Genomic DNA, 16666 nt, shown 5'->3' with positions numbered 1-16666 from the left:
AAACCAAAAGTTGGATGCTTAACCAACTGAGCCAACCAGGCATCCTGAATAGCTCGTATCTTTTAAAATATTTGAAATTAAATTCTAACCTTTGGATATTGATAGAACTCAGATTTTCCTTTAGCAAACACCTTTTCATGCTGGTTAACTTGCTGGCTTACTAGCTAAAAACAAAATGTTTCATAAATGATACACATTCACATTTCAAATCTCCATGTTCTTTTACTGTGTAAGATTTGTGGACACTAATTACAAAGTGAAACTAATTATATCAGTTTGTAAGGAAATAATCTGGTTCAAGTAGTGAAAGAGAAAAGAATGCAAACTGGTATCTATTATTGGCTTTTTGTGTTCATTACTGTGTCAGGCTGAATAATGGCACCCAAATACATCCTCATCCTAATCTCTGGAATTTGTGAATGTTATCTTACAGGGTAAAATAAAGTCACCTTTGTAGATTAGGTGATTATGCTAAGAATCTTGAGATGGGGAAGACCAATTTGGATTATCCATGTGGGCTCAACATGATCACAACAGGCCTAATAGGAGGGATGAAGGAAGAGTCAAAAGCAGAGAAGTTGGCAGTGGGATGATGGAAGCAGAGGCTAAGGTGATGAGCTTTCAAGATGGAGAAAGTGGCGACAGACCATGGAACACAGATGACCATGAGAAGCTGGAAAAGGAAAAAGATTTTCCCTACCGAGCCTCCAGAAAACAGCCCTGCTGACACTCTGACCTTAGCTCAGTTAAATTGATTTTGAATTTCTGACCTCTAGAACTGTAAGAGGGAATTTATGTCATTTTAAACCACTAAACTGTGCTAATTTGTTACAACAGCCATAGGAATGTAGTATAATCATCTTTTAAATGAAATGACATAAAAGGAGAAGAGCCAAGTTATCTAATGTTGTGATCAATAATACCCATCAGTTAAATATTATTTTATAGTAAAGGTAATTAGATTCACGGTGTCAGCTATCCACTTCAAAGCAAACTTACTTTCCCTCTCTTATTAAGATTACTCCTTGCCTACAAGTCAGACTATCACTCTTTGCAGATGATATACTATATGTGGAAAACCCAAAAAACTCCACTCCAAAACTGCTAGAACTTGTACAGGAATTTAGCAAAGTGTCCGGATATAAAATCAATGCACAGAAATCAGTTGCATTTCTCTACACCAACAACAAGACAGAAGAAAGAGAAATTAGGGAGTCAATCCCATTTACAATTGCACCCAAAACCATAAGATACCTAGGAATAAACCTAACCATAGAGGCTAAGAATCTATACTCAGAAAACTATAAAGTACTCATGAAAGAAATTGAGGAAGACACAAAGAAATGGAAAAATGTCCGATGCTCCTGGATTGGAAGAACAAATATTGTGAAAATGTCTATGCTACCTAAAGCAATCTACATATTTAATGCAATCCCTATCAAAATCCCACCCATTTTTTTCAAAGAAATGGAACAAATAATCCTAAAATTTATATGGAACCAGAAAAGACCTCGAATAGCCAAAGGAATATTGAAAAAGAAAGCCAAAGTTGGTGGCATCACAATTCTGGACTTCAAGCTCTATTACAAAGCTGTCATCATCAAGACAGCATGGTACTGGCACAAAAACAGACACATAGATCAATGGAACAGAATAGAGAGCCAAGAAATGGACCCTCAACTCTATGGTCAACTAATCTTCAACAAAGCAGGAAAGAATGTCCAATGGAAAAAAGACAGCCTCTTCAATAAATGGTGTGGGGAAAATTGGATGGCAAAACATGCAGAAAAATGAAATTGGACCATTTCCTTACACCACACATGAAAATAGATTCAAAATGGATGAAGGACCTCAATGTGAGAAAGGAATCCATCAAAATCCTCGAGGAGAACACAGGCAGCAACCTCTTTGACCTCAGCCGCAGAAATATCTTCCTAGGAACTTCGCCAAAGGCAAGGGAAGCAAGGGCAAAAATGAACTATTGGGATTTCATCAAGATCAAAAGCTTTTGCACAGCAAAGGAAACAGTTAACAAAACCAAAAGACAACTGACAGAATGGGAGAAGATATTTGCAAACGACATATCAGATAAAGGGCTAGTGTCCAAAATCTATAAAGAACTTAGCAAACTCAACACCCAAAGAACAAATAATCCAATCAAGAAATGGGCAGAAGACATGAACAGACATTTCTGCAAAGAAGACATCCAGATGGCCAACAGACACATGAAAAAGTGCTCCACATCACTCGGCATCAGGGAAATACAAATCAAAACCACAATGAGATATCACCTCACACCAGTCAGAATGGCTAAAATTAACAAGTCAGGAAATGACAGATGCTGGCGAGGATGTGGAGAAAGGGGAACCCTCCTACACTGTTGGTGGGAATGCAAGCTGGTGCAACCCCTCTGGAAAAGAGCATGGAGGTTCCTCAAAAAGTTGAAAATAGAACTACCCTATAACCCAGCAATCGCACTACTGGGTATCTACCCTAAAGATACAAACGTAGTGATCCGAAGGGGTGCACGTGCACCCGAATGTTTATAGCAGCAGTGTCTACAATAGCCGAACTATGGAAAGAACCTAGATGTCCATCAACAGATGAATGGATAAAGAAGAGGTGGTATATATGTACAATAGAATACTATGCAGCCATCAAAAGAAATGAAATCTTGCCATTTGTGATGACGTGGATGGAACTAGAGGGTATCATGTTTAGTGAAATAAGTCAATCGGAGAAAGACAACTATCGTATGATCTCCCTGATAAGAGGAAGTGGAGATGCAACGTGGGGGGTTGGGGGGGTAGGAGAAGAATAAATGAAACAAGATGGGATCAGGAGGGAGACAAACCATAAGTGACTCTTAATCTCACAAAACAAACTGAGGGTTGCTGGGGGGAGGGGGATCAGGAGAAGGAGGTGGGGTTATGGACATTGGGGAGGGTATGTGCTATGGTGAGTGCTGTGAAGTGTGTAAACCTGACGATTCACAGACCTGTACCCCTGGGGATAAAAATACACTATATGTTTATTAAAAAAAAATTACTCCTTGCCAAGATAGAGATTTTTCTTTTGTGAAAGATAATATAAGCAATGAGCTCCTTGAATAAGATTTGTCTCTATATTTTCCATAGCATATGTATCATATATTCCCTTAATAATTTATTAATAACCTTTTTGTACATATTTATTAAGAATCCCATACTTGTTACCTAATATTTAAACATATGTCGCAATAATCTGGATTCTTATAATTAATATGTCAATTGGCCTTTCATTAAAGTGAAATTAAAATTGTTTCACAATGGTATATTTCCTTAAAAAAATTTTTTTTGGCTTATGATCTTATGAATCACAACTTACCTAAGAGCCATCCTGATACATCTCATCATTCTTCAGATGACTGCCTGTGTCTGCTCTGATTAATGATATGCTGGGCTTACAATTTACATTCACAGGGCAATCAATGATCCCGCATTTCCTTGTTGATTTTTATTTTTTTAGTAGTCTTTACACTAAAGTGGGGCTTGAACTCATGATCCTGACTGAGATCATGTCGCATACTCTTCCAACTGAGCCAGCCAGGCGCCCTCAATAGTGTATTTTTAACCTCTGATCATTTAATATAATTTCATTTGATCCCTAAACCATCATTAACGTTCTATTTTGTACACGAAGTAACTGAAACCAGATCTTTAGTTCCAGGTACATGCCCTTTCCATTATATCACAGTCTATTAGACATAAGATAGTATCTCAGAATCTTGACCAATATTGTTGAGCATAGATCAAAATTTCCTGTTTCAATATACTTAAAAAATAGTAGTGAACCTAGCACACCAGTACATTAGGATCTATTGATGGTATGTAAGACAACTGTGAGAAATTAATTAAAGAATGAAGTTTTGTGTTTTTTTTTTAATTTCATCCATTTGTTTGACAGAGAGAGCACAAGTAGGGGAGAAGCAGGCAGAAGTAGAGGGAGAACCAGGCTCCCCACTGAGCAGGGAGCCCGATGTGAGGCTTGATTCCAAGACCCTGGGATCATGACCTGAGCCAAAGGCAGACGCTTAACAGACTGGGCCACCCAAGCACCCGAAGAATGAAGGTTGTCTTAAGAAAAAAAAAAAAAAAAACACTAGAAATGAATATACTGCTTGCTATGGTGTTACGGACTATCTCACAAAAGCAAGGCAGTCTTAATTAAACCTTTTACTGATCTGGCTTTGACTGTCTTGTGACTGTGAGATCTTACCAGATGAAATTAATGCAGGAAATTTCCAATTCTAGCACCGTCTTCAATAAAAGTGTAGTATCATATATCGATGGCATCAGGCTAGAAAAAGATTAATGTTCATTTCTCCGTGTTGTTACTCTGGATCTAGACAAAAGTACTTAGAAAGACCCTGACACAGAGCTTGGATTCTGTTTTATTATGGATTAGGATTTATTAACAAACATAGGAAGATTAGGTCAACATTTAGACTGTCAAAAGTTGATGAATAAAAGATTTTAATTATGGGAAAGGAAAGAAAGTTGAGGGAAAAAAGCCCAGCTTAATGTATTATTCAATGAACTACAAATGGATATCTCTGGCTTATGATCATTTCCTGAGGAGGGAAATGTAACAAGTTTCTGAGGTGGCTTTAAAACCAAAGGCATAATATCGGTTGTTATATATAACAAGAACTGGTCAATTAACCTAACATTTATCTTGTACACACAGGACTGCAGAAGAAATTCTCATATGAAAGCAGTGATCAATTTGCTGCTTAACAAAAACTGTATTTAATCTCTTGCTCACTCAAATAATTTAGCCAAGGCTAAATTCTAATCAGACTATGATGTGAGAATTACAAATCAACTGAAGAAAGTAACATCATTTTTTTATTTGATTTGAACCCATTTTCATATACAAAGCTAATGTATTATGTACAAAATAAATGTATATTCTTAAAAACTGTTAGAATACAAATTTCCAAAGGACTAAAAAAAGTGCAAAATTCTCAATTATCTTCAATCATGCTATACAGAAACAAATCAAATATTAGCTCATATACACACACTGAAAAATTTTCAAACACAATGTAACAAAACAAAACATACATCTTATATATTCAACCTTAAAAAGATGAGGAAGGAAAGAATGTATTGCACCAAATTAACAGTAATTTCATTATAATGAGAAGACTAATCAAAATTATTTACACATCTTTATTAAAAATTTTCTCAACTTTAAGACCTTTTTTTGGCATACAAATATTCACTGAGTCACAGTTTGCACAGTCAATAATTAGATATAAATAAGGCTTAATATTCTCTTTTTCATGGTCAATTCCAGTAGAATAAATGAGAAGGACCGTTTAACGATAACTACACAACTTTTTGAATTCCTTAAATATTTAAGTAGCAGCACAATTTGCAAGTATTTTTCTTTAAAACAAGTAATTCTGAATTTTCAGCTGTCCTCCTCCGCTTATGTGCATTCACATGCATTCAAGTCATTGTCACCCTCTATGATAACACTGAAATGTTCCTATTTAATTTGGGTCCCAGAAAAACCAACATAAGAGACAAATCATATGTGGTTGATAATTTTCTGTCTTAATGGATTCATTTTTATAGCAGTGCATCTGACAGACAATGTCTAGCTAAATCTCTGATTATTTTTTGCTAAATTTTGCTCCAAATATATAAAAGCTAACAACTGGGGGAAGGAACGCCATACTCTTTAGGAGTTTCTGAAGAAAACAGACCAGCCATACATTTTTTTTTTTAACAATTCTTCTTATATAAAGTAAAGCTAATTATAAGACAAACAGTATCCACAAGTATTTTTGATGATAGTATTTTTGAATCACAGAAAGTAGTAACATGTTAGAAGAGGGGGGAAAAAGTCTAAAATGTAAAAGATCTTCGACAGCAAGATCTGTTGTAATATGTCATAATTTTAGAAGAAGGTAGAAACTATGATAAATACTTTTAAGAGCAATCAAAATCCCAAAGGAAAAAATAAAGTTATTTTCTTTAATCCCATATAAGAAATTAAGAGGCTGAATTTTTTCAGTTAGGTCTAACAACTGGTATCTCCTTACCAGAGCCACTTCTAAAGTGTTTATGATTAATATGATTTTAACATTCTGAAGACCAAAATAATGCCAATCACAGGTAAGTTTTTTCCTTCAAAATGCAAGACAGGCATTTGTTGAATTTATAGGTTGAGCCCATTAAATTTTTTTTTTGAGCCCATTAAATCTTAAAAACGCATTGGTTGGATAGTGTAGGAAATGTTTCCAAAGGAAGGAACATCAAAAATAGCATTTTAACTTTAACTAGTTAGTACCCTGGCTACCAGAGAACCTCTGTTTTTAATACTTATTATTTTGAAATATATTATTACCAAAATAAAATTTTAAAAGGTCCAACTGGAATAAGACTCTTTAAAAAGTTTATATTTTAATCAAAAAATATAATTTTATTTTTCAACCCTACCTAAATCCTAACTTTCTATTCTTAAATTACAGTGCTACATTGTAATATTACAAATCGCTAATCATTTTGTACATTCAAAAAGTTATAGATTTTAAATGAGACAGCCATCATATTATAAGTGGAAAAACACACACAAAAACACCCAAAACTCCACTAACAGTCAACTTTGAAAAATGAATGGGTAATTCAATGACAGAACTGTGCTGTTTTTAGTTATTATGGTAATATTTGTAAAATAACTTTCAAAGGAAACATTAAAAATCTATACCACAGAAAACAAATGTTATATTAGTGACTTTCTATTTGTTCTTTTCCCTTGAATTTTCAGTTTATAAGATTATAGGCATAAGACGAAAGTGAATACAGTTGTATCTCTGTCCTTGCATTTTTCACTACAGCCATTAGCTTCATAGGTCCAAATCCTTTAATATGTTTAGAAATCAACCACATGTGACGACAAATGCCAGTGAGATAATCTAAGATATGTCTGATGAATTATGTACTCTAGCTAAAAGTATGTGATAGCCACTTCTAGACAGGTTTCTTATACTGAAGAAAATCATACAACTCCTATATCTAGGATGGAGATTATATACACACACACACACACATACACACACACACACATACACACACACATATTTTTTTTAAGGATGGCTTTATATTTTTAACATAGAAAACTGCATCATTTCCAATATAGGCCTAAATATCTTAAATGTTAATGCTTTATTTTCTGTAATATTAGGACTTTTTATATGAAAAACTTAAAGATTATTTCCATACTGGGAAGTCATCAGAAGCACTTAGGGAATATATCCAGTGCTTTTTAATTAGAAAAATTCTAACGATTACTACCTTCAAGGCTATGAGAGACCTAATTCTATTTTTAAACCTAGCATTTAGGCACCTGGGTGGCTCAGTGGGTTAAACCTAGCATTTGGTAACTCATGCTTTTTATTAATACTTTAAAGTGTTAAATAATTCACATACACAAAATATTCACTGACAGTCACTAGGAACTAATAAAAGCAAACAGACACTTTTTTGGAAGCAAATTTTAGTTTAATATTCAAATGTGAAAGGTCTGAAGAAAGTTATAACTGAAAAGGAAATTTGACTGGTTCAGTGGCAAGCAAAACAAAGACAAGAAAGCCATCTGAACAAATTTTAGAAAAATGTCTCCAAGTGGTGCCTGGGTGGCTCAGTGGTTAAGCGTCTGCCTTCTGCTCAAGTCATGATCCCAGGGTCTTGGGATGGAGCCCCGCATGGGGCTCCCTGCTCTGCGGGAAGCTTGCTTCTCCCTCTCCCACTCCCCCTGCTTGTGTTCCTTCTCTCACTGTGTATCTCTCTGTTAAATAAATAAATAAAATCTTTAAAAAAAAAAAAGAAAAAGAAAAATGTCTCCAAGGATAATGATTAAACCTATTTTCATATAGGCCTGTGAATAAGCAATCTGACTTATAAAAATAAACAGATATAATTTTTCTTTCCTTTTTTTTTTTTTTTTTTTTAAGATTTTACTTATTTATTTGACAGAGAGAGAGAGAGACAGCAAGAGAGGGAACACAAGCTAGGGGAGTGGGGAGAGGGAGAACAGGCTCCGCAGGGAGCCCAATGCCATGTGGGGCTTGATCCCAGGACTCTGGGATCATGACACCTGAGCTGAAGGCAGACACTTAACAACTAAGCCACCCAGGCGCCCTTGACTATAATGTCTATAGTGTAAAATATTTTAAGACTTAAAAATCCTGAGGCATAATTTTTTTATACTAAGAGATTCAGAAAGTCCAGAGTAGTGCCTAGACTTCTGTATATTTATAGAACTTCACAGACAAGTCTGATCTGCAATCCTAATTAAGAAACACTGGCTTAGAGGGGCGCCTGGGTGGCTCTGTGGGTTAAGCCACTGCCTTCGGCTCAGGTCATGATCTCAGGGTCCTGGGAATGAGTCCCGCATCGGGCTCTCTGCTCGGCAGGGAGCCTGCCTTCCTCTCTCTCTCTCTCTCTCTCTGCCTGCCTCTCTCTCTACTTGTGATCTCTGTCAAATGAATAAATAAAATCTTTAAAAAAAAAAAAAGAAACACTGGCTTAGAAAATTCTAGATTCAAATTAAAGAAGTTGTGGCCGGCATTTTAATAATATTGAAATGATGGCTAATAATACTATATGGTTGTTGCAATAATGTCATAAGAAAAAGCACCACCAAGATATAGGAAAGTTCTTCAGAACAATGTTCTGGGTGGGGTCAAATTTTAAGCAAAGCAAATGTTGGTTATATATGATAAAGGAATTAGGCAAAAAGAATATTGAGAATGGATATTTGTTGGGAGTGATAAAAATATTTAAGATTGACCACTTACTGGGAAAGAACAGAGTCAGCTGATTAAAGTAACAGTAATCAAGACAAGCTAGGAGTCTGGGTGATAGAGGAAAGCAAGAGATTAGATTTAGAAAAGAAAAAGAATATAAATTCATTGTATCAGTTAAAAATTTTATCCCACAGACAGGTGTAGGAACTTATTTATGAAGACAATTGTATTGATGTATTTGAAAAGACCAACCTTCACTCATTCACACACACATCCTATGATAGTACATGTAATATATATTATTTAATATTTATATTTAATATAGTTTATGCACTTGCATCTTTTCACTTGAAGGGTGATAAAGACAATGCTACTCATTTTATAAATGTAAATATATAAAAGGAGCTAACCTCTTTAAATTTAACTAAAAGATTTCCATTAGTAATTTTTTTAGTAACAACAATAAAAATATACTTAAAGGCCATGTGTCTATCATCATTAAATAAAAATCTGATATTTGAGTTAAAAAATTTTTTTAAAAAAGATTTCATTTATTCAATTGACAGAGAGAGAGAGAGATAGCAACGGAGGGAACACAAGCAGGGGGAGTGGGAGGAGAAGCAGGCCCCCCCACTGAACAGGGAACCTCTGTTATGGGGCTCCAGCCCAGGACTCTGGGAACATGACCTGAGCTGAAGGCAGATGCTTAATAACTGAGCCACCCAAGTGCCCCTCAAGTTAAAATTTCCTCAGCCTACTCTTATTCAAGTAAAATATAAACAATCTTAGGTTAAGATTCAACTTTCAAATCTAAATTCTAATTAATTATGAGGGTACATTTACTCCTTCAAATGCATAAAACTGATTTTCAATACCAGTTCTTTAAGGATAATTGTTATATGCTTTATATAGAGAAAAAAAGGAAGACTCACTGACATTCCTTGCTAATGACATGAATGCCTGGCATTTTCTTTCCTACAAAAAGGATGTGACCTAAAAAAATTGCTGTGACCTAATGGAAACTAACAGGTAGAAACTTATTAATAGATGACATGAGCTTCACAGGCTTAAAAGATTTTAAGCCAACTGGACAAGCTTTAGGTTCATCATATACTTTTCTAATTTTCATGCCCTGATCTATTTTTTCTTTTCTCCTCCAATTTTATCTAAGCATCATGGAATACTAATTGGAGAGTGAAAAATTGGTTCTTTATTCTCTAAATGAAAACAGTTATTGTATGTTTTAATATCTGAGACCTCACTTTCTAGGAGTAAAATCATTATCCTAGTATAAATCTCTATCACCAGGATGCTGAGATCTTTCATTGATTTCGTTGATGATTTCCATCATCACCAGTGTCAAGAAGCAAAAGCAGATGAAAATTTCCTTAGATAACAAACTTCATAGCAGCTAAGTTGAGATATTATACTGATGAACTAAAATCACCTGTTATTCTATTCTAATCATACCATTGTTCATTTCTCCCATTATATAAATAGAAACATCTTCTATGGATAACACCTAAATATACCAGAATCCCCCAAAGTATATCTTTCCAGTGATTTTATCTAGTTATTTTTAATTCAGTGGGCTACACTGTTTAGAAGAGGTTTATATTTTTTCATATAGAGGTTTATATTTTACTATATTTGCTTACTTTAATAGCTGAACACAAGTTCCATTCCCCTAGACTAGTATTAGTATTCTTAGGTTTTCCTGAAAATCTTACATTTTTGGTTTTTACTTTTTGGAAAAACTAATATAAGGAAGCATTCCACAGTTCTGAGCACCTACTGTTAGTCCAGGTAGGATGTTTATTTTACTGTGAACGAAGGGTCTTATATTTGTGCTACAAAATGAATACTGCTTGTTTGGTTCTTCCATCTAAAGAGCAGCAAAGTAAAACATCATAAATTTGGGGATTTTGCCCTGAAAAGTTAAACTTCTTTGTAATTTTTGTAAGCATTCATCCAAAATAATTCCAAAACCAACATTAAGTAACTTTAAAAATAAAGAAGACATCCTTATACCAAAATCTCCAGAGGAGTAAGCAAAAGAAAAATTTCCAACATTTTGATTCAGAACAGTTTAAAAAAAAAAATCAACATTTAAAATATCAAAAGTCAATCATGTTGGTTCTGATGACCTGAAACCTCCTAAAAAATGTAATATAAAAAACTGAATGAAATAAATAGAAGCAACAAATCTCAATAAATAATTATCTCTATTGACTTGTTTTGAGACCTTTTCATCAGAAATTTCTTAAGTCCTTAAAACGGAAATTTTCACATTTATATATGCTCTATTTTACAATTGCTGCATTGGTTTATTTCAGTGCTATTTACCTAAAACATAACCGTTTTTTTGTTGTTGGTGGTGTTTTCTTTTACTGAACAAAGCAGGGGATTTTAAATAATTGGAATGAAAATTCTTTTATAAATTATTAGTCCTAACTCAAACAGATCATATCTATTCAAAAAGCTTCCCTAAACTGAATCTTGTACTTCTCTTAATTGTTTTACTCATTCATAGGATTAAAGAAAATGGTATTAAATACTGTGGACAACCGAAGAGAAGAATTACAGAGGGAAAGTTTCTTAAAGATGCCATTGAGAAGAAAACTAGATGTAAGGAAATCTATGATTTGTGGAATAAAAAGGAGTATTATAAGAAACTATTATTGTGAGAAGTCTTTTTTTCCCTTCTGATTACAGACCCCTTTATGAAAGTCACACATGCACTCCTGAAAAAAATGCAGTTAACACACAGAATTTCCATACAGTTTCAGAGGAATCATAAATTCCCCCAAACCCATGGAATCTCAGATTAAGGACACTTATAGTTGAAAAAGCTCTCTGACTTAACTCCAAAGATGACCTTATAAAAGCACTAGGTTTAACAATCTCTTTGAATTCCAAAATAAATCAGCTTTTTACTTTAAAATATTGAATATTAAGCATATGTAATACTTAACTATGTATAATAAAATTAATTATAATCTTAAAAGTTATACACAACATGAAATAGAAATGTTTTTTAAAAATTACTGTATCTACATGACAAGTTTTAAGTGATACAAACCTTTTCAATTCATTTATCAATCACATGGAAGTTGTAGGTAAAAATGTTAATGTATTTGGGTATCATTGCTAACACTTCTAATTACGGGGAAAGACACAGTATTTGCTTAGTAAGGAATAAGCCAAGAAATTTTGAACTTTGCAAATATAAATTGTGTTGCAAATGCTACTTAAAGGGTCCACCTGTCAAAATCATAATCAGCATTTTTCCTTCATTATACTACTAATGAAATATATCTGCAAAATATATCTCTTGTTTCTCTTATTCCTACTTAACCTTTATTATTTAAGCATAATAATGTATTTCAGTAAGTTCTCATTAGTAATATGCTAAGTAGTGGAATGACTCAATGTACCGGTTTCAACTGTCTTATATTCAACTTATCATGAAAACCTGGAATTTACATTGAGTTTTGAAAATCCAAGTGTGCAACAGATGCCTTTAAAATATTACCCCAACCAGAAGTTCCATAAATAAACTGATGAATTTTTAAATATGGTGGTCAGTAAATAGGAAAATGATTAAATAAAGAATACATTAAAAGCCATGTCTCTCAACTATCCAATCATCTGTACTCTTCTTAGAAATACCTTACATTTTGCTGTTTAGGATAATAATGGAATTATATACAACTTCTTCATTTTTGGAAGTTTTTTTCCCCAATGGATCTAATGATCTTCAGGAATGAACCACAAATCTAATTCAATTGTATTTTTTCAAATCCGTCTTGGTGTAGATCAAGAATTAGTCAAAAAGACTGGATTCAATGTTAACCAGAAATTTTTAAAGTGGATAATAATACAACCAATGTCTTTATATATACATAGCATACTGAATTTTGGTAATCCCTAAGCTATTTTCAGTGATAAAAGCCCAGATGTATTTCAGAGAGTTGAGAGATGTGGTTAAAGTGCCAAAGCAATAAATCAAGTTTCATTTATCCATGACAGAAGATGGAAATAGTAATCACTTGAAATCTTGAGTATTATATTCAGTTTCTCCAGCTGAAATCTGGCTGAGTCGCTTGCTAGATCCCCACAATTTTCGAGAAAGCTGACCTGAACGCATCTGTTTAAAGTAATTCAGAGAAACAAAGAATAGATGTTATTACAAAAAAGGAAGAAAGAAAAAAGAATAAATGAAATTGATATACAAGACACCAATTCTGTAGAATGCAGAACGTAGTTTTGTTAACAGAATAATTAACATTTTAGTGATTTGTGATTAATAGTAATTAAAGAAAGGCTTCTCTACGTTGGTTGTCTTTCAACTAAGAAAGGTCTAATGCTATGTTAATTCTAAATTTTATAAAATTAAGTGTCCCAGTTTGTCCAAATTACCAGAGTCCCTTTCTTTATAAATTAACAAAACCAGATGTCATATGCAACTAATGAATTTTTGAACACTACATCAAAAACTAACGATGTGCTAAATGTTGGCCAAATGAACATAATAAAAATTTTTTTAATTAACAAAAGTATATTTTACTATATTAAAATAATCTTCTGAAATTTTACTTTAATAAGACACATAAGTTGAGTATTTTCTCCTCGTGTATTCTAAGTAATATTAATGCTTATCACAAGGATAAGAAGAAAGTAAAATAATGTTTGGATAAAAAGAAAATAACTTCAGGATATTCTGATATATAAGAATTTAAAAAGATAATATTTAACAAGAGAATGATAAAATGTGATTTAGAAAACAAGAATAGCATCAGTTCTCTGAAGATAAGAATCACATTTTGTCCATCATTAAATTTTTACCACCTGCCACACTTCTCAGAATATAATAATTATTAAATATTAATCCAAATGGTGAATAAATTCCCCTTTAAAAGTGCTTAAACTTCTAGGTAGGGCAAAAAAAGAACCCATGTGGGAAACATTTCTCAGTCTAAGCATATGATTATGATGTCAGAATTACTTTCCCAAGTGCAACGTACTTTTTAATGGTGATTCATCTGCCACCCCTTTTCAATGGTTATCCTTCTCTAAGGTACACTTATTGAAGGGATAAAAAAAAATCAAGTCTCATGCAAAGACACTTTGGGATGCTTGTTTTACATTTTCATTTCTAGATGTATTTCCAGAAACATTGTTTCCATACTCTATTACCACATTACCACTTTATTTATAAATACAAATTTTGTACTGAGAATGTAACATATAAAACTGATGACTTAAAATACACATTAATCAAGATTTTGATCTTTTAGATAAATTCAGATATTGAAATAAAAATCTTTTCATACCTAAATCTTGATTTAATTTTGATACTGTCATATACAATTATATTTCAATTATGCAAGATTCTAAGTATTCAATTATATGCTAAAGTAGAACTATACTTCAGCTGATACATCCAAAGATATAAAATGATAAATACTCCTATTCAAAATCTACACATAATTCAGATTCTCTGTGTTGTAGACTACAAAAATCTTTCAGTGAAGACAAAAAACTTATTTAGTAAGTAGTACAAAACATTGACTGAGGCCTATGAAATGAAGCTATTTAGGGTTTTTTTCCCCAGTCAATTTTTAGAAGAAAATGTGTGCACATAATGGTCACTTCACTTAAAAAAAAATCAGTAAAATAAAAAAGTGAAGCATACTCAGTGAGAAAAAGTGCTTAAAATGTTTTAAATATAAGTGAATACCAAGATATGGACTTGCTGACATTGTTTGGGGGATTGTTAAACTAAAGGTAATTGACAATATCAATTTACTAAGACCTCTGTTTTGTTACAATAATATCTTGAAAAAGAGTATAAGAACTAACAAAACCTTAAAATATACATAAAACCAAAATGCCCCCATGATCCGTGGTAGATTTATTAAAACCAGTGACAGTGTGTTATTCACTAGTGTCTTCTCTTGAAATGATTCCAAGAGTTGCCATTATTTTAGATTTCTCAGAAGAGATTGATGTAATCAGTACAAATTTATAATGCTTAATTTGACTCTATATAATAAAAGAAATTTTCTAGAAGAATCACTAAATTACTTGGAATATAGCCACTAAGTTTTTGAAGGAACAATACCAGATTTATGGTATCTGAATATTCAGTGATTGATAAGCCACTGGCAAATCTATAGTTAAGTACAAGAAACTCACTGAGAATTAAGCATATTTGTTCTGCTAATTCTGGTATTCTTGTTGAAAGTAAAGTATATAGTTTTATTGTTGAAGTCTGTATTTCATTTTTTATAAAGTCTTTTATGTATTAGAAATCCAAGTAGTGTCTTGAATCTAGATTTGGAAAGATAGATAATAAAAGAACTTCCTTATTCATATAAAGGGATAGAAACTCCCAAATATGTGCTTTCACTTATATCACAATATAAACATCACTCTTGAATATTAGATTTATGCCCTTTTCATTTACTGCCCTTTGAAAAATCAAATTTGGTTTTTAGTTTGTTCATCCATAATGGAGACTTCTGATTCAGCTGGAACAAAGGAGAACCAAAGGAATCCCCAACAGTATGGGAAAAGAAGTTCTTGATGCTGTGTTTTACCTCAGCTGGCTTCCCAACACCCACTACAATCAATTTGCCATCTTCTAATCCTACAAGAATATGGCTGTATTCTTTGGTGACACAAACACAGTGGATAGGCATTCGCATGGCTAATGGGTTCATGCTGAGATTCAAACTAAAAGAGAAATAAAACACACACATAATTACATGGATACATAATAGATTCAGAGAATCTTATACCTGGAAGATAACCTAATGATCATCTGATTCTGCATTCTAATTTTACAGGTGTGTAACTTAGATTCAGAAAGCCTGAATGATTCACCCAAGGGCCCACATTACAGCATTACTTAAAATATATATTGTTTTTTTTTCTAGTCTCAACATCTGTTTTTCTTCTAACCATATATACGATCTCTCATGAAATTATTTTTACCTTGTTGATTAAAAAGTTAAAGTAGAATAAAAAGGAAAAAGTTCAAAAAGTGTTCGTGTGCATGTTGGGGAGTAAGGTTGATAAAACTGTTCTATTTGCCTTGTCTTAGAAAGATGTAATATATAAACATATAAGATAAAACATAATAAAATAATATATAATATTTAAAAACAGAATGATATAAAAACATAACACAATACTCAATTATGGAAAATGTCCATGGCTTTTAGGATTAAAAAATAAAGAATCCTCTGATGTATACATATGTTTGGACAAACCTGCTAAAAGATCTCATTCATTTTTCTGATCTGGGGTTCTATTTTTTTTTTCCCCTCACTACTGATCTGGGATTCTCTTAACAATACTGTAAAAGAAAATATTGGAAAGATACGATTCAAATAGGGACTCAGTGCTTTACTGCTGGAGAAAGAATGACAAAACTAAGAAGAGAATTACAAAAATGGGGAAAGGATGTTGGTACAGAAGTGATTCTGATATGAATGTGGTAAGAGAGAACACCCTGGGATCAGGAAATGATTTATAAGAAAGGTTTGGGAGGGGCCACGACCGTCTCAGGAATATAAATATAAATATAAACCACAATAAATTTTTTAAAAATGGAGGAAAGGATATATTTAGGAATAAAAGGAATAACAGTGCTCTGTATATATGTTAGTAAATATGAAGAATATAAAACTTAAAAACATATCCACTATTTAAACATCCTTTTCCTTCAGTGCTTTAAATACTAAGACTCCCCACCAATTTTACATATACATAATACACAATCATGAACAGATACATTAGCCTTAAAAATACTTTAGCTTGTTTTGCCACAGTTAAAAACAATTTTTAAGACCT

The 16666-nt window shown here is 32.8% G+C and overlaps 1 protein-coding gene and 1 long non-coding RNA gene across 9 annotated transcripts in view; both read right to left on the bottom strand.

Moving 5' to 3' along the window:
- Positions 1 to 4871: 4871 nt before the first annotated feature.
- Positions 4872 to 7750, bottom strand: LOC125095020 (uncharacterized). Its single transcript, XR_007125768.1, has 2 exons — positions 7425 to 7750; positions 4872 to 7386 (listed from the first exon to the last, which is right to left on the bottom strand). It is a non-coding gene; the product is annotated as an uncharacterized LOC125095020 (long non-coding RNA).
- Positions 7751 to 10044: 2294 nt separating this feature from the next.
- NBEAL1 (neurobeachin like 1) overlaps positions 10045 to 16666 on the bottom strand; it is a 192880-nt gene continuing 186258 nt past the window's right edge. For 6 of the 8 annotated variants that reach the window (XM_047720851.1, XM_047720847.1, XM_047720846.1 and 3 more), the window contains one exon: positions 12965 to 15544. In XM_047720851.1, the coding sequence (XP_047576807.1) occupies positions 15268 to 15544 (277 nt within the window). In that variant the 3' untranslated portion in view covers positions 12965 to 15267. The other 2 variants (XM_047720852.1, XM_047720854.1) reach the window with 1 other exon arrangement.

This window comes from Lutra lutra, chromosome 3 (genome assembly GCF_902655055.1).
Source record: "Lutra lutra chromosome 3, mLutLut1.2, whole genome shotgun sequence".
Taxonomy (NCBI): domain Eukaryota; kingdom Metazoa; phylum Chordata; class Mammalia; order Carnivora; family Mustelidae; genus Lutra; species Lutra lutra.
The sequence above is the reverse complement of the archived record's forward strand: the minus strand, read 5'-3'. Positions and strand labels throughout refer to the sequence as shown.